This window comes from Chiloscyllium plagiosum, chromosome 1, assembly GCF_004010195.1.
Source record: "Chiloscyllium plagiosum isolate BGI_BamShark_2017 chromosome 1, ASM401019v2, whole genome shotgun sequence".
Lineage (NCBI taxonomy): Eukaryota > Metazoa > Chordata > Chondrichthyes > Orectolobiformes > Hemiscylliidae > Chiloscyllium > Chiloscyllium plagiosum.
In genome coordinates this window covers 97,801,784-97,826,418 of record NC_057710.1, presented here as the reverse complement: position 1 = coordinate 97,826,418, position 24,635 = coordinate 97,801,784, and the positions used below count along the sequence as shown (strand labels likewise).

Genomic DNA, 24,635 nt, shown 5'->3' with positions numbered 1-24,635 from the left:
CCTGTTTATATCTGAAATATGCTTCCTTCTTTTTCTTAACCAAATCCTCAATTTCTTTAGTTATCCAGCATTCCCTATACCTACCAGCCTTTCCTTTCACCCTAACAGGAATATACTTTCTCTGGATTCACATTATCTCATTTCTGAAGGCTTCCCATTTTCCAGCCGTCCCTCTACCTGCGAACATTTGCCACCAATCAGCTTTTGAAAGTTCTTGCCTAATACCGTCAAAATTAGTCTTTTTCCAATTTAGAACTTCAACTTTTAGATCAGGCCTATCCTTTTCCATCACTATTTTAAATCTAATAGAATAGTGGTCAGATGCATGGCAGATGCAGTTTAATGTGGATAAATGTATGGTTATCCACTTTGGTGGCAAGAACAGGAAGGCAGATTACTACCTAAATGGAATCAATTTAAGTAAAGGGGCAGTACAAAGAGATCTGGGTGTTCTTTTACACCAGTCAATGAAGGTAAGCATGCAGGTAGTGAAGAAAGCTAATAGCATGCTGGCCTTCATAACGAGAAGGATTGAGTATCTTCTGCAGCTGTACAGGGCCCTGGTGAGACCACACCTGGGGTAGTGTGTGCAGTTCTGGTCTCCAAATTTGAGGAAAGACATTCTGGCTATTGAGGGAGTACAGCGTAGGTTCACGAGTCAATTCCTGGAATGGCGGGACTACTGTACGCTGAAAGACTGGAGCGATTGGGCTTGTATACCCTTGAGTTTAGAAGACTGAGAGGGGATCTGATTGAGACATATAAGATTATTAAAGGATTGGACACTCTGGAGGCAGGAAACATGGGTGAGTGCCGAACCAGAGGAGATAGCTTAAAATTACTCGGTAGACCATTTAGGACAGAGATGAGGAGAAACTTTTTCACCCAGAGAGTGGTGGCTGTGTGGAATGCTCTGCCCCAGAGGGCAATGGAGGCTCAGTCTCTGGATTCATTTAAGAAAAAGTTGGATAGAGCTCTCAAGGATAGTGGAATCAAGGGTTTTGGAGAGAAGGCAGGAATAGGATACTGATTAAGGATGATCAGCCATGATCATATTGAATGGTGGTGCACGCTCGAAGGGCAGAATGGCCTACTCCTGCACCTATTGTCTATTGTCTAATTATGGTCGCTGGCTCCAAAGTGCTCCCCCACTGACACCTCAGTCACCTGCCCTGCCTTATTTCCTAAGAGAAGGATCAAGTTTTGCACCTTCCCTAGTAGGTACATCCACATACTGAATTAGAAAATTTTCTTGTTCACAATTAACAAATTTAAACCCTTAACACTATGGCAGTCCCAGTCGATGTTTGGAAAGTTAAAATCCCCTACCATAACCACCTTATTATTCTAACAGATAACTAAGAACTCCTTACAAATTTGTTTCTCAATCTCCCTCTGACTATTAGGGGGAGATTAATCCCAATAAAGTGATCATTCCTTTCTTATTTCTCGGTTCCACCCAAATAACTTCCCTGGATATATTTCTGGGAATATCCTCCCTCAGTACAGCTGTAATGCTATCCCTTATCAAAAACACCACGCCTCCCTTTCTATCCTAGCTGTAGCATTTGTATCCTGGAACATTAAGCTGCCAGTCCTGTCCATCCGTGAGCCACATCTCTGTAATTGCTATGATATCCCAGTCCCATGTTCCTAACCATGCCCTGAGTTCATCTGCCTTCCCTGTTAGGCTCCTTGCATTAAAATATTGTGGAAAAATAATGCTGTTGTAAAGAATTAGCTAAGTAAACCTAGTTGAAGATGAGTGAGATGTTGAGGATTGTACATTTAAAGAATATTGTGAATGTTATTTCCTGTGCATCTATTTCTATTTTCGGCAAGTTAAATGTACTCCTTTTTTTTTTTAAACAGGTTGCACCACTGTGCCTTGGAAGAGCTGGAGCTTGTGTGGTCACTGTTAAACTTTGATTTTTTTTTAAGTGCAAATTTTGTATTATAACCATTCCACATGTTCATAGAGAAATAAATATGTGACAATACACCAATTTAACTGCAAAATTAAGGAAAACTAAAAGATTTATCAAATGCTAAGGAGCCCAAAAATTACTGGGACCCCAAATATCTAAATCTTTAAACATTTCTTCTGATCCTTGAAGTATAATATCCCAAAAATGAATTGGTGCACACAATTTAAAACACTGATGGCAGAATTTTACTAGCTGCCCATCGACTGGAAAACAGATGCAGACCTGTAAATTAGGATGTCATTGGTGTCATGACAACTGCCTGCCTGCCCAACCATGCTTCCATGATTTTGAAGAAGGGGGTCAGGTAAGCTACTCATCCATGACCTGAGATAATCAAGTGGGCAATTAATGCTCAATTAAGGGCCTCAAGCCACTATTGTGATTTAATGGGTGGCAGGAGATGCCTGAGCCAAGTATGTAACATGACAGATTATACTCTGTGGGCATCTTGTCAGTGAAGTGGGGAGTTGGTTGTGGGGTGCCACTTCCCTGGATTTTCTGTGCCACCTGAAGTTCCTCTTCTTTGCACCCAACAGTTTTGCCTCCCCACATAAATCCTACCTTGCCCTGTCCATTATCATCTCTCTTCCCACCCCAACCCTCTCCTTTATTGGAGATCTGGCACCAACATGATCTCAGACTCACCTAGATTTGGGGCCATCCATTCTTCATTTTCCTCAGTTTGTCTTCCTCCTGAGTTTCCTGCAATTCTTCGCTGCCACTGATCTTGGTGTGGAGCAAATGTCTAAATTCTGATGATTTGTTCCTGGAGAATAATTTTTAAAAAAACTGTTGCCCAAAAAAATTAAAGTAGGGTGAGCTGATCAAATGTAGGGAGGATTCACTAGTGAGATTTACACTGGAGTGCAGGCGTGGTACTGGTTTACCATATAATCCAATTCAAAACTGAGGTTTACAAGCTATATTTGAAGTGAAAGAATTGTATATTGTGATGGTTCTTGTATTGCCTTCCTAAAATAGGACCAAAAGATTGTGGACTGAAATTTTATTTTAAAATACCTGCCATCTCTTCCTTAGATAAAAGCCAAAAGAACTGCAGATGCTGTAAATCAGAAACAAAAAATAGAAGTTGCTGGAAAAGCTCAGCAGGAATGGTGGCACCTGTGAAGAGAAATCAGAGTGAACATTTGGGTCCAGTGACCCTTCCTCAGAACTTCCTTAGTTTCTGAGGAAGGGTCATTGGACCTGAAACGTTAATTCTGATTTCTCTTCACAGATGTTGCCAGACCTGCTAAGCTTTTCCAGCAACTTCTATTTTTATCTCTTTCTTAGAGTTATGTTCTGCTCCTTATATGTGAAAGGTTCACTTTTCAAAATATTTAAGTAGCATTGAATTTATGCAGAGGAATTGAGGCTGTTTAAGGCATCCATTACTTTTAACCTATGTGATATTAATCATCTTCTCCCAACCTAAGTCCTTCCTCTTGACCTTGACACACTTTCTGCTTGTACGTTCTAATCTTTGACCGGTTTTAGGTAACAGTGCACTGTGCTAGGACATTTTAAAAATGATTTTCTTTTCCATTTGTCTGAATTGTCTGATGTAATGATGAATGGAAACATTACATATCTGAGTCTAATAATATTTGGGTCAAGGGCACATTAAAAAGGATAATTTATCATTCCCACGTTTTCATTGAAGAGCAACACTTGAGGAGATAGGCTTGAATTGTGGGTGAAAAATGTTGAACAGCCGTTCCCCACTGCATCAATTTGTTTCACTGGGTAGATGATGAGATGGGTCGTATGTGTTATTCTAATGTGTACTATTGTGTGTTAAGAACACAAGTGGAAAATTACCCCTTTTATGTTGTATTTCATTGAACCGTTGTCTTAATGGAATCTATATGTTACTTATTGACCATATTCTAATCATATCTTTTTTTTAATCCAAACAGTTTTCATTAAAATAAAGTAAATGCAGGTACATTTTTAATATTCAGGAGAGTTTAATATATAAAAGATGCTGTAAAAGGTTTTTTTGTTTCTAAAACCTATTAATGTATTGGTTTTGCTGTTTATGTGTAGCTTGTAACATTCCAAACTTTCTGCTTTTTGACACTACAAAATTCTTTTGTACATTTTGTGTTCTAAGGCGAGCTATTAACTGACCAAATATGGATTGTGCTCTGCATTGTGACTGTTTTAACTCTGGAAAATATCTGAAAACTCCCGTGTCATAATGATGGGTTTTAACTCATGCCTTAATCTAAATCTGCAGTTTTCCTTTGTTGTAGTTTAGTTTTGGTTTTTGTTCTTGTAAAAAGAGTCTATTTGCTATCATTTACGATCAGAAATTGTCAGCACAGACTTGTAAACCAGAAAGTTCAATACTATCAAAGGAGTATTGATTTTATATACCACATTCCATCTCAGGTGCAGTTGAATAACTGATGACTTTTCATGAGTTGTGGGTTTGATTTGAACATTTTTTTAAATATCTAACTGAAAAGGGCAAGAAAGCAAACAAACACAATTTTGCCTCTGTTCCACTATCCCATCTAATTCATGGAGTTTTTTGACTCCCTGCAGGTACAAATTAAAAGCAGTACACCATAATCCTGACCATAATGGCTTGACTACCAACTATTTTACTTTGTGTTCCAGTTGATTTTGTGTCATTTGGTCTTATTATGTTGGAAAGTATTTTATTGTGAATATTTATTTTGGTAGATCTAACTGGTTTAAGAAGTCTGTACAAACCACTTTTTGTGCCTTGATCAGAACTGATAACTTTGTTCAACCAGTTTTCATTAAGGTGTATGTTATTGGGTTAACTATTATACCTAACATTTGCTAATTATCATTTATGCAGAACACTGAATTATGAGATATTGATAATAATTTGCTCCATAATGAATTACATCCTGATGTATGTAATTTTGTTGAATTGTACAGTGACTTAAGTACTTATGTAAGGATTCATTCTTTCATTTATAATTGACAATAATTGGTTCAGTACTTTTTCCTATTTCAGTGTAGATACCTAGTTGACTTCCAGGACCAGTGTTTGAACAATCTATTTAAGGTTAACCTGAAAATTGTGAACCACTTTTCCACTTCGAAACTACTAGCTCCTTCCAACTGTGCTCAAATTCCCTTTTTCCGTTTTTAGATCCTATTGCTCCCTAAATAACACAGATATGTGAGGTCACAAAAAAAAGTCATGCAGCCATGGCTAGCAACTTTCCTTTGAAATTCTATATTTTTTACTTGTGATAAAACCCAGTCATATTCTGCTGTTAGTAATTCTGAAGTCATATCCCGTATTTTCTTCCAATTAAGTTTTACTCAGCTGATTTATTTTACATTTGAATTGTGCATCATTAAGTGTTGCCTTGATCGCATAAAAGAACAGATAACTATTTAATAAGGAATAGAAAATTAACAGCTGAAATTCTAACATAAAAGATCCCTTTAGGAGAGTGATGGATTATAGAAAATAAAGCATCAAGGATGGCCACAAATAGTAGGAATTAAATAGTTTTAGCGTGGTTATTGCTGTCAGAAATGAGTAGTATTTTATAACCTAATTCATATTTATGAGTTCATGTATTCACATTCTTTCACAGACTTTCTAAAATGACATCGAAAGAAAGATTAGGTAAAAGGAAATAGCATTTCAAAAGCTAATTATTGAGGATAAGCATAACCAGTGTAAGAAAAATGAATTCTTCTAAGAGCAAAATTAATTTGAGGAAATAAAAAGGTAAAAAGTAGATGTATTGCAGGAAGTATCTGCTTGGTTTTGTTGTAAGGTCAGAAGAGAGGAAGTGAAATCCCACTCGTGAACACATGATCTAGAGTGATACTGAGTATACTCAGTACAGTACTGAGGATGGTTCTACAGTCAAACCATTGTCCTTTGTATAATGTATTAAAGCAAGGCCCTAACTGTCTTTGAATAATTCAAGTAGCAAACCATGGAAATATTGTAAGATGAGCAGAGTTCTGCCAGTATCCAGCTAAACATTCCTCTCGTAATCATTATTACCAAAAGTAAAGATTAATTGATCATCTCATTGCTATTGGTGGGACCTTGCTGTGTGCAAAATGTTTAATCATGTATCAAAAGTCACTACATTTCAAAATAATTTGCTATCTGTGATAGTGACATTCAGGTTGTAAACCACAATCTTTGCACTTTTCATGTAAAGATAATATTTTATCTAAATTAAACTTTTATCCATCCACTTTAATTATGTTGACAATGCATTCCTTCAGCTAGTTGATTTAAGAACTGTGGGCAAGCTTTTGATTCTCTACGGACAATTGATTTCTTTCAAAATAAAGGAAAAATACATTGTAGTTTGATATTTTACTGCTATACATACTGCCAAAGTATGGTGTGATTATATCATCAGATTGTTTGATACCTGGATACACATTTTGTAAATCTCAGACCCCCAGGAAGATTGTATATAAAATTCACAATGTATGGTAGCATGTATTGCTAAACAGTAATATTTGTGATAAAGTATATTCAATATAAATGTCCTTAATTAAACTAATGTCTAATCTATTGGTAGACTGATACGTGTTGCTATTGTGTTATAATTCATTCACAGTTACACAAACCTCTTGTGTAAGTGCAGTTATTTATCTTACCTCTTTAATTGGCCACCTCATAACAATCATAATTTATGTAACACTCTAGAGCTAAGCTAATTGCAGATAACTGTCACTTGGATGTTGTACTGGGCTAATTTGAGGTCTTTCACTTTCAAGGATTTTTGCTTAACTGATCATAGCTTGTAGAACAATGCTATTTGACCATGAGTTTAGCTAATGACCTCATAAACTCTCTGTTACCAACAGTGCCTGCGCTCATCCATTTAATGTTCCTATCTCATTCTGGACTCAGTTTATCTGCTCTTGAAACCTTCACCCATGCCTTTGAGTCCATTCTACCTGACTGCTCACTCTCTCTCAAAACAAAAATGCAAATATCATGGATACTGGAAATCTGAAATATAAACAGAATACTAGAAGTTTTCAACAGATGTGGTAATGTATGGAGAAAGGATTAAAATTTCAAATTTAAGAAGGACAAGGTTGAAGAAACCTTTCATCAGTTTGTGACCAGGATGAAAGTGCTCAGGTCTCCTGAGCCAGCATAGTCTTTTTTTCACAGAATTCTCATATGCAGTTCTGCAGTCAGAAGATAGATAAATGCAAGGAACTGTGCACCTTAATTCTGCCTGAGACGTCAACCTCAACAATTTTATAAGAAGAACAAAGGTGGGTTTAAACTGTTTTCTGTAAAATGACAAAAGATGGAAAGTTTCCAACGCTACAATTTCACCAAAGAAAGTGTAAAAGAAGTGCAGTAGTTTACAAGGAAATTGTATTCAGCCGTGATATTGCAAATGTGCATTGCTTCATCCCTAGTCTACCAGATGAAGTTTGTGTGTTCTTTAGATTATCATTGCTACTTTCTAAAACACAGTTATGAAATGTGCAAAAATATGTCTACATGACTTAGTGGCAGCCTTCCTTCTTGTAAGATGCACCATGGTAATCAACTGTGTTCAACTTGACTGGCATGGCTTAGAGAGCCCTTTATGCAATAGCTGCATCTGTCATATTTGCTGCAGAGGAGGACTATGCTAAGAACATGTGAGAAATTGTGAGCTTCCATTTTGTCTGGGTCCTCTTCTCGACTGGTTGAGCTTTATATTTCTGCTTGCCTTTTCCAAAGTCTGTACAAATAGGAGAGTAATGTACATCAGTGACCCTCTATCAGTTGTCAGTGTCAATGTTTGCCATATTATTGTGAAATATACTGAGGATGCAGGTTTAGTAGACTTGCAGTTTGATGTTCTCTGAGTTTGCTGTTGTTCCACACACTTACTCTGGTTGGACTTAACAGCTGCAACATTTGTGATGCATTTGTTCAGTATCAAACATCAAATTGATAGTGATCATGGAACCTAGATATATGTACTACTACGACTTCCAGCATCAAATTGTCAGTGTTGATAGCAGGTAGTATGACAACATCCTGGAATATCACTTTTATGTTCCAGATGATGATTGTCAAATCAAGCTGAGAGAGTTTGTCTATTTACTGATGAAAGTCTTCCTCACTAAGGAATGCTGGTATAAAGTTAAAAATCACAAAACAGCAGCTTATAGTCCAACAGGTTTAATTGGAAGCACTAACTTTCAGAGCACTGCTCCTTCATCAGATGGTTGTGTTACAACCACCTGATGAAAGAGCAGTGCTCCGAAAGTTCGTGCTTCCAATTAAACCAGTTGGATAACCTGGTGTTGTGTGATTTTTAACTTTGTACACCCCAGTCCAACACCGGCATCTCCAAATCATGAATGCTGGTATGGTATTGTTAGCATAAAGCAATTTACTGATGAGCAATTGATGCATCTTTGCCTTAGATCTGAAAGGAGCAAAGCTGATAGCTTTCATCAATCTGATCAGTAAGTAAACAACCTTTGTAGAAGGAAAATGACACTAACAAAAATAATTAGTTAGTATGGGTCAGTACGAAAACAAAACACTGTTTCACCCCATTTGTGGATCACAAAAGGCTCTGATATTGTCATAGCTAACCTTACCTGTCCTGTTCTCATAGAAAGAGATGACATTGAGTAGCTTTAGCTGACAGCCACTTTTCTCTAGTAGTCTGCCTCTGCTCATATGGTCAGATGTTTTGATGAGATCAGTAATGACAAAATATAGTGGTCACCTTTGTTCACAGAATTTCTCTTCTCAGTGCTCAACTGAGAAAATCATGTCAATTGCAGGCCTTCCCATTCTTAAAGCACACTGGGATTTGATGTGGATGTATTCAACCAAGATCCGCAGACTGAAAAAGGGCAAATATATTTTCCACAATTCTAACCCAGGATATGCCCGATTGTTGTTGCAGGTGCTATGGTCGCATTGTACTTTTGCATCGGCAGATTTCGTTATCCTACATTTTTTTTGGCCACTGCCCCCTGCAGATGCTGCAGGAGTGCTAATTTCTCATGCTTGATAATTCAGGCAGTTTAGCATAAACACTTGGAGCTTTTGCCCAGAGCAAGTGAGTCAATAGCTTTGCTAGGCTCTGCCAGACTCTCTGTTGGGTATTCAGCTATGTCAAAACAGGCAGACTTAATGTGGTATCTAGAATTATTTTGGTGACAACTCAGGGAAGTGTTCCATCCATCTCTCCAACGGTTTATCAAATGCAGTGATAATCACCCCTCCCTTTGTTCTTAATAAACCTTCTTTGCTGCGGGACTTGTCTTTTTAACTTCTACATACATGAGAAGAGTAATATTTTATTCGAAACATTAACTCTGTTTCTCTCAGTGCACATGCTGCCAGGCTTGCTGAGTTTCTTGAATATTTTCTGTTCTTAATTCACATTCTCTCTGAGCCAGTCTCGCACCTTAAAATCTTCATAAATTTGAGCTCATCTAATTCTCACGTCCATATGCTTACTCTCTCAAAATTCTGTTCAGCCATTAGCCCTCTCCCTACTGCCTTATTCTCAGTGCTGCAAACTGGGACTCATAGTCAAATACATCCCTGGCTTATTCCTCCCCACCTTTCTAACTTCCTTCAGCACAGGGGAAATGTGAAAACATCTCCCTTCAAATTTGCTCTGCCAGTCAATGTGATCATGGCTAATCAAATAATCATTAACTCTACTTTCCTGCCTTTTTTCTATAACCCTCATTTCCTTTCCTGATGGTGTCCTATCATAATATACGTAATTTGAGAAATAGCAGCAGGTGTAGTAATTTCAACTTCTTAAACCTGCTCTGCAATTCAATGGCCATCGTGGCTTATCCTGACCCTATAACCCTTAATCCGTTGTAGATCAAAAATCTGTCTAACTGATCCTTGACTGAATTCCAAAGGTTAATGCCTTTGAAAGTGAAGAAATTCCTCCTTGTCTGTCTTAAAAGTGAGATTTCTTACTCTGAAATGATGCTCCTTCATTCTAGAATCCCTCCAAGGGGAGATGACCTTTCTCCATTCCCCAATCAAGTCCTCTCAGAATTGTGCATGTTTCAATAAATTTACTTCATTCTTCCAAACTCCAGTAAGTGTTGCCTCAGGAGACAACCCTTCAGCCCAGTGATCAAGCTGTGATGTTTTTCTAAATTACCTTCAATGCAATACCCTTCTTAAATATGGAGAACAAAATTGTACACTGAACTCGAGTTGTGGTTTCACCAATGTCCAGTATGGTTGTAGCAATTCTGAACCTGCTTTTATACTATGTTCCCTGTGCAAGAAAGGCCAGCATTCCATTTACCTTTCTAATTATTGCTTCATCTGGACACTAAAGTTCTGTGATTCATGTATGAAGACACCCATATTCCTCTCTCCTGCAAAATTTTATAAGTCTTTCTATTTTGGGCGGGCCAAAATCCCAAAGCAATGGCAGTAAGGGAATCCAGAGTCCCAGAGCGGCATGAGATGAAGCGAATTCCAGTACACCGTGACTTACCTTGTTGCTGCTGAGTGCCATTGAGGAGAGGTCTAGAGGCTGGAGCTATGCGGGACAATTGTTGGACATGAGCCTGGTGCTGTGCGCTGAGTTGCTGCTGTTTGAATTTTTTTTAAACTGGACTTTAATGTAAATTCTTTTCACAATGTTATAATTACTTTATTTCTAACTCGTTCTCCTTCACTAAGTAATGCTACTTTTCTTTTAATCATCTTTTGTATAACGACACTTTTTGTTACTCTCTAAGGTTTGTACCGAGGTACTTATACTTAAGATGGTACCATTAAAAGGCAGCCATTGTAAACACTTTTCACTGTACTCCTGTACTGGAGTACAAATGACAATAAAGGATATTCTATTTACTCGCATTGCCTGGGTCAACATTTATTGCCTATCCCTATTGCCCTGGAGAAGGTGGTAGTGACTACATTCTGAACTGCTGCAGTCTATTTGGTTTAGGTACATCCACAATACTATTCAGGAAGGAAATCTAGGAATTTGACAAAGCTACACCAATGGAACATATATAATAGTTCCATGTCAGAGTCATGAGTGGCTTGGGAAAGAACTTGCCGGTGATGTTGTTACCATGTGTTGCCCTAGTCTTACCAAAAATTGATGTGGGTTTGGAATGTGCTGTCTAAAAAGCCTTGGTTAATTACTGTTGTTTTTTTTTTTGGATGGTACGCACCTACTACTGAGCATCAGTTGTGGAGGGAGTAATGTTTGTGGATGTTTGCCAGTTAAGCAGATTGCTTTGTCTTGCATGATGTCAAGCGTCTTGAGTGTTGTCAAGCTTGTTGAGTGCTGCACTCTTCCAGACAAGTGGGGAATATTCCATCACATTTCTGACTTGTGCCTTGTAGATAGTGGACAGGATTCCTAGTCTCTGACCTGCTGTTGTAGCCACTATGTGACTCGACTATTCCGTTTTGGTAAATGGTAACTTCCAGGGTGTTAATAGGGGGTATTCAGCAGTGGTAATTCCCCTGAATGTCAAGGAACTATCATTATATTCTCTCTTGTATGAAATAATCATAGCCCAGTTCAATTTGTTATGACTGTTACTTGGCAGTTGTCAGCCCAAGCCTGCCAGGTCTCGCTGCTTTTGGACATGAACTGCTTCAGCATCTGAGGAATTACAAGCGATGCTGAAAATTGTACAATCATTGGCAAACATCTCCACTTTTGACCATGTAATGGAGATAAAGTCATTGATAAAGAAGCTGAAGATGAGTGGGTCTTGGGCACTACCCTGAGAAACTCCTACAGAGATGTCCTGGAGCTGAAATGATCGACCTTAAACAACCACTTTCGTCTTTCCTTGTGCTAGGTATTTCTCTAGCCAGTGTTGAGTTTTCCTCCACTTCTCATTGACTCTAGTTTTGTTTAGGCTCCTGATGCCAGACTCTGTCAAATGCTGCCTTGGTGTCAACTGCTGTCAATCCACCTAACCTCTGGAATTGAGCTCTGGAAGTGGGTACTGCAGATGCTGGAGATTAGAGTGGTGCTGGAAATGCACAGCAGGTCAGGCAGCATCCAGGAGCAGGGAAATCGACATTTCGGGCAAAAGCTCTTCATCAGGAATGGAGATAACGATGAAGGGCTTTTGCCCAAAACGTCAATTTTCCTGCTCCTCGAATGCTGCCTGACGTGCGCTTTTTCAGCACCACTCTAATCTTGACTCCATATCCACCTACCAAATATTTTCCCTGTCACTTATTCTATCTATATCTGTTTCGAATCTCTTTGGAAGTTAACTGCTAGTTAACTAATTGTTTCCCCTGGTTAGGGTCATTCGGGGCATTTGGAGCATCCTGTCTGCAAGGAACTGATTTTTAGCAGACATTAGAAGAATTTTTTTCCCTCAAATTGTTGTAAATCTGGAACAGCTGTGCAATGTCCAGTGCACCCAAACTATTTCTGGTACATTTTAAATTTGAAGGTTTACCTTGAAAGTGGTTCGTAAAATACCACAATGAGTGTTGATCACAGAATTTCAATATTGTTGTGTAATTACTTTTGAGTTCCTCAGTGATGAGGGAGCTGAAACTTGGAAGAAAAGAAGTATAAAATAACCACAGTTGAATAAAAAGTGCTTAAGCAATGAAGAAATCGAATTAAAAGTATACTTGTTTTGATTGAATTTGCTTAACACGACCATTGTGTTCCAATGTAGTTTGTTTCGTATTGTACCTGGAATGCACTGCCAGTGGAGGTGGTGGAAGCAGGCATGTTAGCAACGTTTAAGGCATATCTTGATAGACACATGAACATGGATGAACAGAGGGACAGATACTGTGCATGAGCAATGAGTAACGGGTCTAAATAAAGATTAGGGATCGGCACAGGTTTGGTGGGTCAAAGGCCCTGTTCTTGTGCTATATTGTACCATTGATCCGAGCTATTAAAGAATACATTGAAAATAATTTTTTAATTAATAAAGATAAATAACTGCACAATTTAAAAGTAAATGTAATGTATTAAGTACTATGTATACTTGTTTGAAACATATACACAATTTTAACAATTTTTTGGAACACTCCAGGTTTGTCCACTGTAAACCAAAATGATATTCAGCTTCCTTTCTTATTGTAAAGTTTATCTAATTGTATTGGTACCAAGAAATTTCTAAATAATACATAATACTTAGAATAAAATGTTTGTGTTATAATGTTTGGGTTTGTGGAACGTCATGTGGGAGCAACTTTTTTCTTTTCATACTCTATTAAACAATATGGGTACTGAAATCTGCAAATTAGTATGTTAATAAAAATCTGCATTAATGATAAGAAAATATCTGAAGTTGCTCAAATACACAGTGTTAAATGTATTATGAGATCTAGTTGTACTATCTTCAAAGCTGGATATGAACTCTATATTGATTATCATCCTGTGATAAATTCCTTGATTAAAACATAATCTGAGTATTACTGATAAAAGAGACATGCTGTGCAAGCGTTTTGATGCAAGAAAGTCAAATTTCAATAAGGAACGTTATACTGTGTGAGAAAAGGATGTTGACTGCATACATTTTGCCTTCATATAGAATTTGTCCAGGCATTGCACCTTTTCTTAAAATTAAACAAAAACATGAGAACAATATTGGTTTGTAGTATTGCCATAAAGAATTCACCAATGAGATGTTGGTTTGCCAATCAGAATATTTTTCTCCTGCTGTGTAGATTGTTGCTGTCCTTTGAAATTTGATATTCTTGCATCTTTTCTGATGAATGCAAGATGAAAAGTTTTAACAGGATGTCTCTTTTCTTCAGCAATATTCAAGTTCTGTATTGCCAAGTAACTATTTAAAACATAGCTATTGTCGCCTTCCATTTGCTTCTCTAGAAGAGAATGGTACATTAAAATGTGTTCCTTTTAGAAAAATTTACTGAAGATTAATTTAGCAAAGATAAGCATAAATTGTAATTCTTCAACTAAACTATTTTTATAAAATACTGAACAATGTTACTTTCTGTCATTAATGAGCACATTTTTAATCAACTACTAATGCAAAATCAAGAAACAGTTATGCAGATTTGCAGCTGACCACATTAGTCTCTTTATTTGTAAGCAAAAGGTTTAAAATAGTCTATTTATTTGATAGTTATAGATCATTGTGGTATGTAGTGTTCAAAGTGTGGAAACAAAATCAATAATTCACAACACAAGAAAATCCTTACAGTTTAGGAATTTGTTCATTTTGTCAACAGATCAGCAGCCTTCAGCACATTATTGCAATTGTGATTGCTTAGAATAGTATTTGTGTTTACTTGCACTGCTTCCATATTGGACTTGGCTAATTGTTATTGTTGACCAAACCTTTTGTAAAAACAATTTGCATTACCTGTCGTACCTTAATTAGTTTCCTGTGGCATTGGAGAATACATGACGTGTCAGCTTCAGGATAACATAAGAACAACCTCAGGAAGGCCTGTACAGATAAATTGTGTTATTTTACATTCTGTAAAACTTTAACTTCAACACGTATGTTTAAAAGATTCAAATAAAATGTGATTGATATTTTATAAAGTTTGAAGATTTATTGAAAGTGTTGTTTTGGATGCATCATTTCACTTGTTATTTGTTGTAATTAGTAGGTGCTGAAGTTTTAATTGTTTGGGCTAAGCTGTGCAATAACTCAAAAGTTAGGAGGCAGTCTGATACAACATCGTAGCATTTCAAATTGGGTCATGTTCACTACACTTCAAACATTTTCTTCAGACTGCATGCAAAAAAAAAGTCTTTAAAATTATATAAACCTTAATTGATTAAACATCCTCTTTTTTTACATTTCCAACCCAAACATATAAATAGAAAGCAGGAATTTTCAGCATTGCTTCGCATGAGGTCCACTGAAGATGTTACCTAGTAAGGTAACCAAATGTCTGGAAATGGACATTTCAGCTCAGCGAGCAAACCTACATCCAAAATATGTTTATTCCTTATGGTTATGGCCATGCAGAGAGATTTTCTGCATATTTGCCAAGGCTTGTCCTAATCCTTGAGGAAGCTGAGCTCTTTTTTATGTCCCCATGAGGGAACAATTCGAAGACACAATCAATACCACCCTTATGTTTCATTGAAATGGGGTCATTTTATGATGTAAAGATTCAGATCTTTGCCGCAGTGAGTGTAACTATGGATAGATGGCTATAATTTTGTAGACCATGTCTTACGCATTTGCTTATTCACTTTATTCTGACGCTGCCATTGATCAGAAACTTAACTGCATCAGCCATATAGATAACTGTGGGTATAAGAGCAGGTTAGAGGCTATGAATTAACATAGAATCTAGGAGCAGCAGTAGGCCGTTCAGCTGGTTGAACCAGCTATGCCACTCAATATCCCTGAACCTCTGTCTCAATGCCATGCTCCCACTTTCTCCCCATTTTCTTCAATGCCTTTAAAATCTAAACCTTTATCTATCTCTTTCTTTAATATACCCAGTGACTTGACCTCCACAACCTTCTGTGGTAGAAAATTCCAAAGGCTCACTATTCTTTAGTGAAGAAAGATTTCCTCATCTCAGTCCTAGATGGCCAATACCATATCCTGAGACAGTAAGCACTGGTTCTAGACTCTCCAACCAGAGAAAACATCCTTCCTGCCCAGCCCTGTGTGAATTTCATACATTTCATTCAGATCCCCTCACATACTTAAACTGAACTGAATACAGGCCGGTTGAACCAATCTCTCCTCATAGGACAATCCTGCCATCACCATGGCGGCACAGTGGTACAGTGGTTAGTACTGCTGCCTCACAGCGCCAGAGACCCGGGTTAAATTCCCGCCTCAGGCGACTCTCTGTGTGGAGTTTGCACATTCTCCCCGTGTCTGCGTGGGTTTCCTCCGGGTGCTCCGGTTTCCTCCCACAATCCAAAAATGTGCAGGTTAGGTGAATTGCCCGTAGTGTTAGGTGAAGGGGTAAATGTAGGAGAATGGGTCTGGGTGGGTTACGCTTCGGCGGGTCGGTGTGGACTTGTTGGGCCGAAGGGCCTGTTTCCACACTGTAAGTAATCTAATCTAATCTAATCTAATCAATATCATCCGAGAGAACCTCACTCTATGGCAAGTATATATTTTCTTAAGTAGGGAGACTAAACTGCAAGAAGTACTCCAGGTATGGTCTCTACCTATATAAGTGCAATAAGACATTTCTACTTCTGAACACAATCCTCTTGCAATGAAGGCCAATATACCATTTGTCTTCCTAATTGTTTGCTGCACATGCCTGTCTATGTTCATTGACTGGTGTACAAGGACACCCAGGTCCCTTTTGTACATCTACATTTCCCAATTTAAATAATACTGCATTTTTCTATTTCTCATTCTGAAGTGTATAACTTCATGTTTAGTCACATTGCACTGTATCTACCATATGTGTGCTCACTCACTCAACTCCTTGAAATCACATTGAAGTCTCCTTGCATCCTATTCACAACTCATAGACCCACCCTTTTTTGTGTTCTTAGTAAACTTGGAAATGCATCTAATTCCCTCACCCATTTTATAAATATCATGAATAACTGGGGCCCAAGCACTGATTCTTGCCATACAGCACTGGAAAAAAACAAGACACATTTATTCTCAGTCTCTGTTTCCCATCTATCAACTCATGCCAATATATTGCCCCGATCCCATGTACTTGAACTGTGCCCATTACCTCCTATCTGGAACCTTATCAAAAGCCTTCTGAAAATCCAAATCTGTTCTATTAGTTGCATCCTCAAAAATCTCCAATTTGTTAAGCATAGTTTGCCTTTCACAAACCCATGCTGGCTTTGTCTGATGTCATTAAATGATTTCCAAGTGCTAAGTTATCACATCTTTTGCAATAGACTGTAGCATTTTCCCCACTCGTTAGGCCAACGAGACTGTAATTCCTTTTTTCTTTCCTCCCTCCATTGTAAAATAGTGGGGTTACATTTGTCACCCTCCAATCTGTAGGAGTTTCTCCAAAGTATAGAAATTTGAAAGATGACCACTAATATATCCACTACTTCCAGGGCCAGTTCATTTAGAATTCTGGGATGTAGATTACCAGACTCTGGTGATTTGTCAGCCTTTAACCCCATTAGTTTACTTCCTTATGACTTTTCACTGGGCCCTTGGTTCCTTAACATTTATGGGAGGTTATTTGTCCCATCCTTTGTGAGGACAGAACCAAAGTATGTGTTCAATTCTGCCCTTTGTTCCTCATTATAATTTCTCTGGCTTCTGACGATTAGTGGCCTACATTTGTCTTTACTTATCTTTTTCTTTTCACATATTTATATAAGCTTTTATTGTTAGTTTTTATGTTTCCTGCAACATTATTCTTGTATTCTATTATTTCCCCCTCCTGAGCAATCTTTTTGTCATCCTTTCTGAATCTATAATGTTCCCAAGTAGAGCTGGGTTTTTTTCTGGCAATTTTATATGCCTTCTCTTCTGATCCAATACAATCTCCAATTTCTTTTGTCAAGTATAGTTGTGCCTCCAGTTCCCCCTTATTTTTTGTGTCAGACTGGAATGAATAATTTTGTAATTCATGCACATGTTTTTAAAGTGTTAACCATTGCCTATCCAGTGTCATCCATTTTAGTTCATTTCTCTATTTTTTCCAATTTGTGCCTCATACCTAGTAGTTCCATTTGTTTAGATTCAGGATGGAAAACCTTCCCTACAGTTGCTAATTTGGTTTATCCAATCTTTATGTAAATTGAAGTCACTCATAATTACAGTTGTACCGTTATTGCATGTTTCTCTGATTTCTTGTTTAATGTTTTACCTTACATTTCCCCTCTCTTTGGTAGCCTAAAGACAACCCTCAACAACGTTTCCTGCCTCTTGATGTATCTCACCTCCACCCATTCAAATTACACATACCCTTCCTCATAATGGCATTGACTTTTATCCTTTATTAACAATGCTACCCTGCCTTCTTTCCCTTTTTGTCTGTCCTTCCTAAATAATGGATTTTCAGTTCCCATTCTTGATCACACTGCAGCCATATCTCTATAATCACAACTAAATAATAACTGTTCATACCGATTTGTCCTGTTAAATCATTTTCCTGTTGCAAATAGTCCAAGCATTAAGATTCAAAGCCCCAAGACAATGATCTTGGTCCTACCTAGAGGCAACCCGTCCAGTTTGTACTGGTTCCTCCCTCATCAGAAACCACTCTTAATGTCCCAAGAATCTGAATCTGGCCTATACCATTTCTCTAGCCAACTATTCAGCTGGTATATCCTGTTATTTCTACACTTGCTAATTGGTAGCCCTTGTAGTAATTCTGAGATTATCTCCTTTAAGGTCCTACTTCTTAATTTATGTCCTAACCCTTATATTCTGCTTATAGGAGATCACATTTTTATTTAAACTTGTCTCCTTGATACAAATGTGAATAACAACAACTGGCTGTTGACCCAACCCCTTCAGAAGGCCCTGCAGCAGTTCTAAGACATCCATGACTCTGGCACCAGGAGGCAACCTACCATTCTCTTGCTTGCTGCAGAAACAGCTGGCATTTCCCTTTACCATTGAACCGCCCTGGCATTCTTCTTCCTCCCTTATTGTGCATCAAAGCCATTCACAGTGCTATCTACTACTGTCCCCTGAGAAGCCTGTAAGAGAGAGAGAGAGAGATGGCCATAGGGCACACCTGCACTACCTGCTGGTCACCCAACTCCTTTCTGCCTGTTCAGTATTTACCTGTGGTGTGACCACCTGATTGAACGTGCTGTCCATGACATATACAGAATCATTGGTCTATAGTGAATCCCCACACTCACTCCAGTTCTAAAATGTGTTTAGCCAGTAGTTGCATGTGGCCCTATTTACTTTACATGCCATTATCAGCAAAATTAGACATGTCCATGGCTTACCACAGAGTGGAGGAGAAGCATATCTCTGGTAAAAGCTCTGCTACTTTGACTTCCTTTTATTATTAAGCTCGAAGTGTTTTATAGTTCTGCACTTCGTAAGTGGTTTCCCGTCCCAAGAACATGATGCTTAAAAAAGGCACTCTCCTCACTTGTCCAAACACTCTTGCTATGTGTAAAATCCATATTGGTGAGAAGTAGCTGTGAAGTAGCCACCCACAATGTCCCCAGAGTACTGGTAAAATCACAGTTGTGCGTATGGTCAGTAGGCATGACTGCAGCTATGGCACTGAACTTTGAGCGCTTCTCAGAAGCAGATCAGAAGCTCAGGAATTCTGCAGTGAATAATTCACCTCCTGATTCTCCAAACCAGGACTAAGAAGGATAAGGGCAGATTTACACAGTCTCTGACTTACTGGTTAAAAGCAACAGCTAATGGAAGCTGGTGAGGGAAAATAAACTGGCTTTCTTCAGGTTTTAGGGTTTTCTTTTTGCTGCATAGAAAAGGATAGTACCTTCCATGAAGACATCTGATGGCTTCTAGCCATCTTGTTTACACCCAGGAGCTGTTCAGCTACCAGGGAGCCAATCACATAGTTGTGTGCAGGCAAAAGGCCTTTGTTAACCACAACTGATCATCATTTCACAGATCTCGCAGCTACTTGGCCCTGGCCAAATTTTTATTTTGAACACATTCCAGTTTGTAGGCGGCACAGTGGCACAGTGGTTAGCACTGTTGCCTCACAGCGCCAGAGACCCGGGTTCAATTCCCGCCTCAGGCGACTGACTGTGTGGAGTTTGCACGTTCTCCCCGTGTCTGCGTGGGTTTCCTCCGGGTGCTCCGGTTTCCTCCCACAGTCCAAAAATGTGCAGGTCAGGTGAATTGGCCATGCTAAATTGCCCGTAGTGTTAGGTAAAGGGGTAAATGTAGGGGAATGGGTGGGTTGCGCTTTGGCGGGTCGGTGTGGACTTGTTGGGCCGAAGGGCCTGTTTCCACATTGTAAGTAATCTAATCTAATCTAATCTAATCTTAAACAGGTCCAACTAGTTGAACAAAAAAAAAGTATAAACCATACTTACAACAAGTGTGATTAGTATAATAGGAAAGGTAGGTGAACTTAGAACTTTGGTTAGTAATTGCAACTACGACATTATTGTGAGGCTTGGCTGAAAGAAGGTCATGACTGGCAGCTGAATGTCCCAGGATTTAGATGTTTCAGGTGTGATAGAAAAGGGAGGTAAAAGGGGTGGGGGATTTGCATTACTGATAGAGGATTATCTCATAGCTGCACTAAGGGAGAAAATATCAGAGGACTCATGCAACAAAGCAGTATGGGTAGAACTCAGGAATAGGAAAGATGACATCAGAATGTGGGCGGCACGGTGGCACAGTGGTTAGCACTGCTGCCTCACAGCGCCTGAGACCCGGGTTCAATTCCCGCCTCAGGTGACCCAATGTGTGGAGTTTGCACGTTCTCCCCGTGTCTGCGTGGATTTCCTCCGGGTGCTCCGGTTTCCTCCCACAGTCCAAAGATGTGCAGGTCAGGTGAATTGGCCATGCTAAATTGTCCGTAGTGTTCGGTAAGGGGTAAATGTAGGGGTATGGGTGGGTTGAGCTTCGGCGGGTCGGTGTGGACTTGTTGGGCCGAAGGGCCTGTTTCCACACTGTAATGTAATCTAATTTAAAAAAATTAATGCTGGGGGTATACCACAGGCCTTCCAACAGCCAGCGGGAGATAGAGGAGAGATTATGTGGACAGATTATGGAAAGATGTAAAAACAGCAGGATTGTTGTGGTAGTGATCTTAATTTCCCCTATATTGACTGGGACTCATTACATGCCGGGGGCTTGGATGGGGCAGTATTTGTAAGGACCATTCAGGAGGATTTCTTGACACAATATGTAAACAGTCCAACCAGGGAAGAGTTAATTACTGGACCTGGTTTTGAGACATGAACCCAGCCAGGTGAGTGACATTTCAGTGGGGGAGCATTTTGAGAGTAGTGACCATAATACTGTGAATTTTAAGATACTCATGGATAGGGATAACAGCAGTCCCCGGGTGAAGGTGTTAAAATTGGGGAAGATGAATTACAACAATGTTAGGCAGCAAATGGAGAATTTTGATTGGAGGTGGCTGAGGGTAAATCTACATTGGACATGTGGGAGTATTTCAAACGGCAGTTGATAAGAGTTCAGGAGCGGCATGTTCCTGTGAGAATAAGGGATAGATAATGACAATTTACCTGATCCTTGGATGACCAGGGATGTTATGACATTGGTCAGAAAGAAAAAGGAAGCATACATAAGGTCTCGGAACTGACGAATCTCTTGAAGTATATAAGAAAAGTAGGAAAGAACTTAAACAAGGAATTAGAAGGACTAAAATGGGTCATGAAAAGTCATTAGCAAACAGGTTAAGGAGAATCTCAAAGCTTTTCCTGCATATATAAAAAGCAAGAGGGTAGCCAGGGAAAGGGTTGGCCCACTCAAGGACAAAGGAGGGAATCTATGTGTAGAGCCAGAAAAGTTAGGTGAAACATTAACTGCTCTAACAGGGGAAGTTCTGGTCCTTTTTCTCATCCTACACTGGAGAGCTTATGGCCAGCTGGATTGCCTTAAGCAGTTCAAGAACATTTCTTTGAGAGTTAAAATTTGGAACCTTCTGTAATGTTGAATGATTCAGGCAGGTCACATTGTTGCATTTGTGGAAGCTAGAAAAGAACATCGGGGATCAAGAAAGACACTGAGAGATTAAGTCAGCAAGGGTGGGAAGAGACTCAGTGGTACATTAACACACAAGGCAGTGGAATCAATTGTCCAATTTACTGTTCTTTGAATGCGATGTAATGACTTTTTTACATCTAACTGAATAAGACCATAAGACATAGGAGTGGAAGTAAGGCCATTCGGCCCATCGAGTCCACTTCGCCATTCAATCATGGCTGATGCGCATTTCAGCTCCACTTACCAGCGTTCTCCCCGTAGCCCTTAATTCCTCTAGACAACAAGAATCTATCAATCTCGGCCTTGAAGACATTTAGCGTCCCGGCATCCACTGCACTCCGTGGCAATGAATTCCACAGGCCCACCACTCTCTGGCTGAAGAAATATCTCCGCATTTCTGTTCTGAAATGACCCCCTCTAATTCTAAGGCTGTGTCCACGGGTCCTAGTCTCCTCGTCTAACGGAAACAATTTCCTAGCATCCACCTTTTCCAAGCCATGTATTATTTTGTACGTCTCTATTAAGTCTCCCCTTAATCTTCTAAACTCCAACGAATACAATCCCAGTATCCTCAGCCGTTCCTCATATGTTAGACCTGTCATTCCAGGGATCATCCGTGTGAATCTCCGCTGTTCACGTTCCAGTGCCAGTATGTCCTTCCTGAGGTGTGGGGACCAAAACTGGACACAGTACTCCAAATGGGGCCTAACCAGAGCTTTATAAAGTCTTAGTAGTACATCTCTGCTTTTATATTCCAACCCTCTTGAGATAAGAGACAACATTGCATTCGCTTTCTTAATCACGGACTCAACCTGCATGTTTACCTTTAGAGAATCCTCGACTAGCACTCCCAGATCCCTTTGTGCTTTGGCTTTATTAATTTTCTCACCATTTAGAGAAAATTGTCCAATTGTTCAGTAAATTGAAGCAATGTCTAACTTGTAAGCCTGTGTGAGTCATGCTGTGGTCCACTTAAAAATTGCAAATTCATTAGGTATGGAGCCATGTTTGTCAGCTGTTCAGTGCCCCATGTGCTTCTGTAAAAGAGTGTAGTAGAAAGATGCTGAAGGTACTTTTCTTCTCTGGTCCAGGGAGACCAGAGTTTATACTCCAGTGTAATCTTAATAGATCGAAAGAAACTTTACTTATCTTCCTGAAAAATGAATTTTGAAAACTTAATTTGTCCCTTTTCATTCATACACTGTCTTCCTCACAGGTTGCAATTCCCTCAAAGTTTTTGTCATCCACAAAATGTGAAATTGTCCTCTGCAAATTTATAGATCATTTATATGTAAATCAGCACAATCAAGAGTCCCATTACCAACCTGTGGGGAACTCAATTACAAACTTTCCTCCAGTATGAAGTGTACCCACCCATTAACCATCACGCTCTCTTTCTCAATCTTAGCTAATGTTATGTTCGTATTGCTGTGTTCTCTTTTATTCCATGATCTCTAACTTTCCTTGTGAGTCAGTTCTGTGTTACTGCCTCTAATGCCATTTGGAAGTCATATACATTACACCAACGGCATTGTCACCATCACACCTTTGTTATCTCTTCAAAAACTCCAGCAAGTTCGACACATCTTTCCACTAACATAACAAATCAATCCACTTTTTCCATGTAAGTAATAATTCAATTCTGAATAATTATTGGCCAGAAGTCTCCCCACCATCAAAGTTAAACTGACTGATGTATAATTGCTGGACTGATCTTTGTGACCTGTTTTTGAACATTCATTGGAGTTTAGAAGAATGAGAGGAGATGTGTTTGAAACATGTAAGTTTCTTACGGGACATGACAGAATAGATGCAGATTGGTTGTTTCTCCTTTTGGTAGAGTCTAGAACTGGACCATAATCTCAGGATAAGACAGAGATGAAGAGTAATAAGTCTCTGGAATTCTTTACTGCAGAGGGCTGTCAGGTTGGGGTATTAAGTTTATTCAAGGCTGCAATAGATGGAGTTTTAATGATTAAAGTAATCATGGTTATGGGGATAAAGCAGGAATATGAAGTTGAGGATTATCGGATCAACCACAAACTGATTGAATAGGGAAGCAGACTCAGTGGCCTGTTTCTGCTCCAAACCTTCTGGTCTCATGGCATAATGTCTGCAATTCTCCAGTCCTCAAGCACAACCCCCAAATCCAAGGAAGATTGAAAGATTATGACCAGTGCTTCTGCAATTTTCAGCCTCCCTTCTTTCAACATCCTTTATTCGTCAGAGTATTCAGTACAGGAGTTGGGAGGTCATGTTGCGGCTATACAGGACATTGATTAGGCCACTGTTGGAATATTGCGTGCAATTCTGGTCTCCTTCCTATCGGAAGGATGTTGTGAAACCTAAATGGGTTCAGAAAAGATTTACAAGGATGTTGCCAGGGTTGGAGGATTTTAGCTATAGGGAGAGGTTGAATAAGCTAGGGCTGTTTTCCCTGGACCGTCGGAGACTAAGAAGTGACCTTATAGAGGTTCATAAAACCATGAGGGACATGGATAGGGTAAATAGACAAGGTCTTTTCCCGAGGTGGAGGAAAAGAACTAGAGGGCATAGGTTTAGGGTGAGGGGGAAAAGTATAAAAGAGAACTAAGGGGCAACTTTTTCACGCAGAGGGTAGTGCATGTATGGAATGGCTGCAAGAGGAAGTGGTGGAGGCTAGTACAATTGCATCATTTAAAAGGCATCTGGATGGGTATGAATAGGAAGAGTTTGGAGGGATATGGGCCAGGTACTGGCACGGGGGAACTAGATTAGGTTGGGATATCTGGTCGGCATGGACAGGTTGGACCAAAGGGTCTGTTTCCATGCTGTACATCTCTATGACTCTAAGTCCTAAATGAATATTTTGTGTCAGTATTCACCAAAGAGAAGGAATTGGTGGAGGATGATCTCAGGGAAGGAGCCAAGTGCTATTAAAAAGGAAGATGTGCTGTCTGTCTTAAAAAGTATTAAAGTAGCTAAGTCCCGGGTCCTGATAGGATCTATCCTAGAACATTGAGGGAGGCAAGAAAACAAATTGCTGGAGTATTGACAGACACCTTTGGCCACAGGTCGGGT

General features: G+C 39.2%; 1 protein-coding gene across 5 annotated transcripts in view; it reads left to right on the top strand.

Annotated features, from left to right (window-relative positions):
- The window catches only part of klhl5 (kelch-like family member 5), a 145,782-nt gene extending 142,740 nt beyond the window's left edge, over positions 1-3,042 (top strand). For all 5 annotated transcript variants that reach the window (XM_043692954.1, XM_043692943.1, XM_043692923.1 and 2 more), the window contains one exon: positions 1,873-3,042. In XM_043692954.1, coding sequence (XP_043548889.1) covers positions 1,873-1,929 — 57 coding nt within the window. In that variant the 3' untranslated portion in view covers positions 1,930-3,042. The remainder of the gene's footprint in view (positions 1-1,872) is intronic.
- The last annotated feature ends 21,593 nt before the right edge of the window (positions 3,043-24,635 follow it).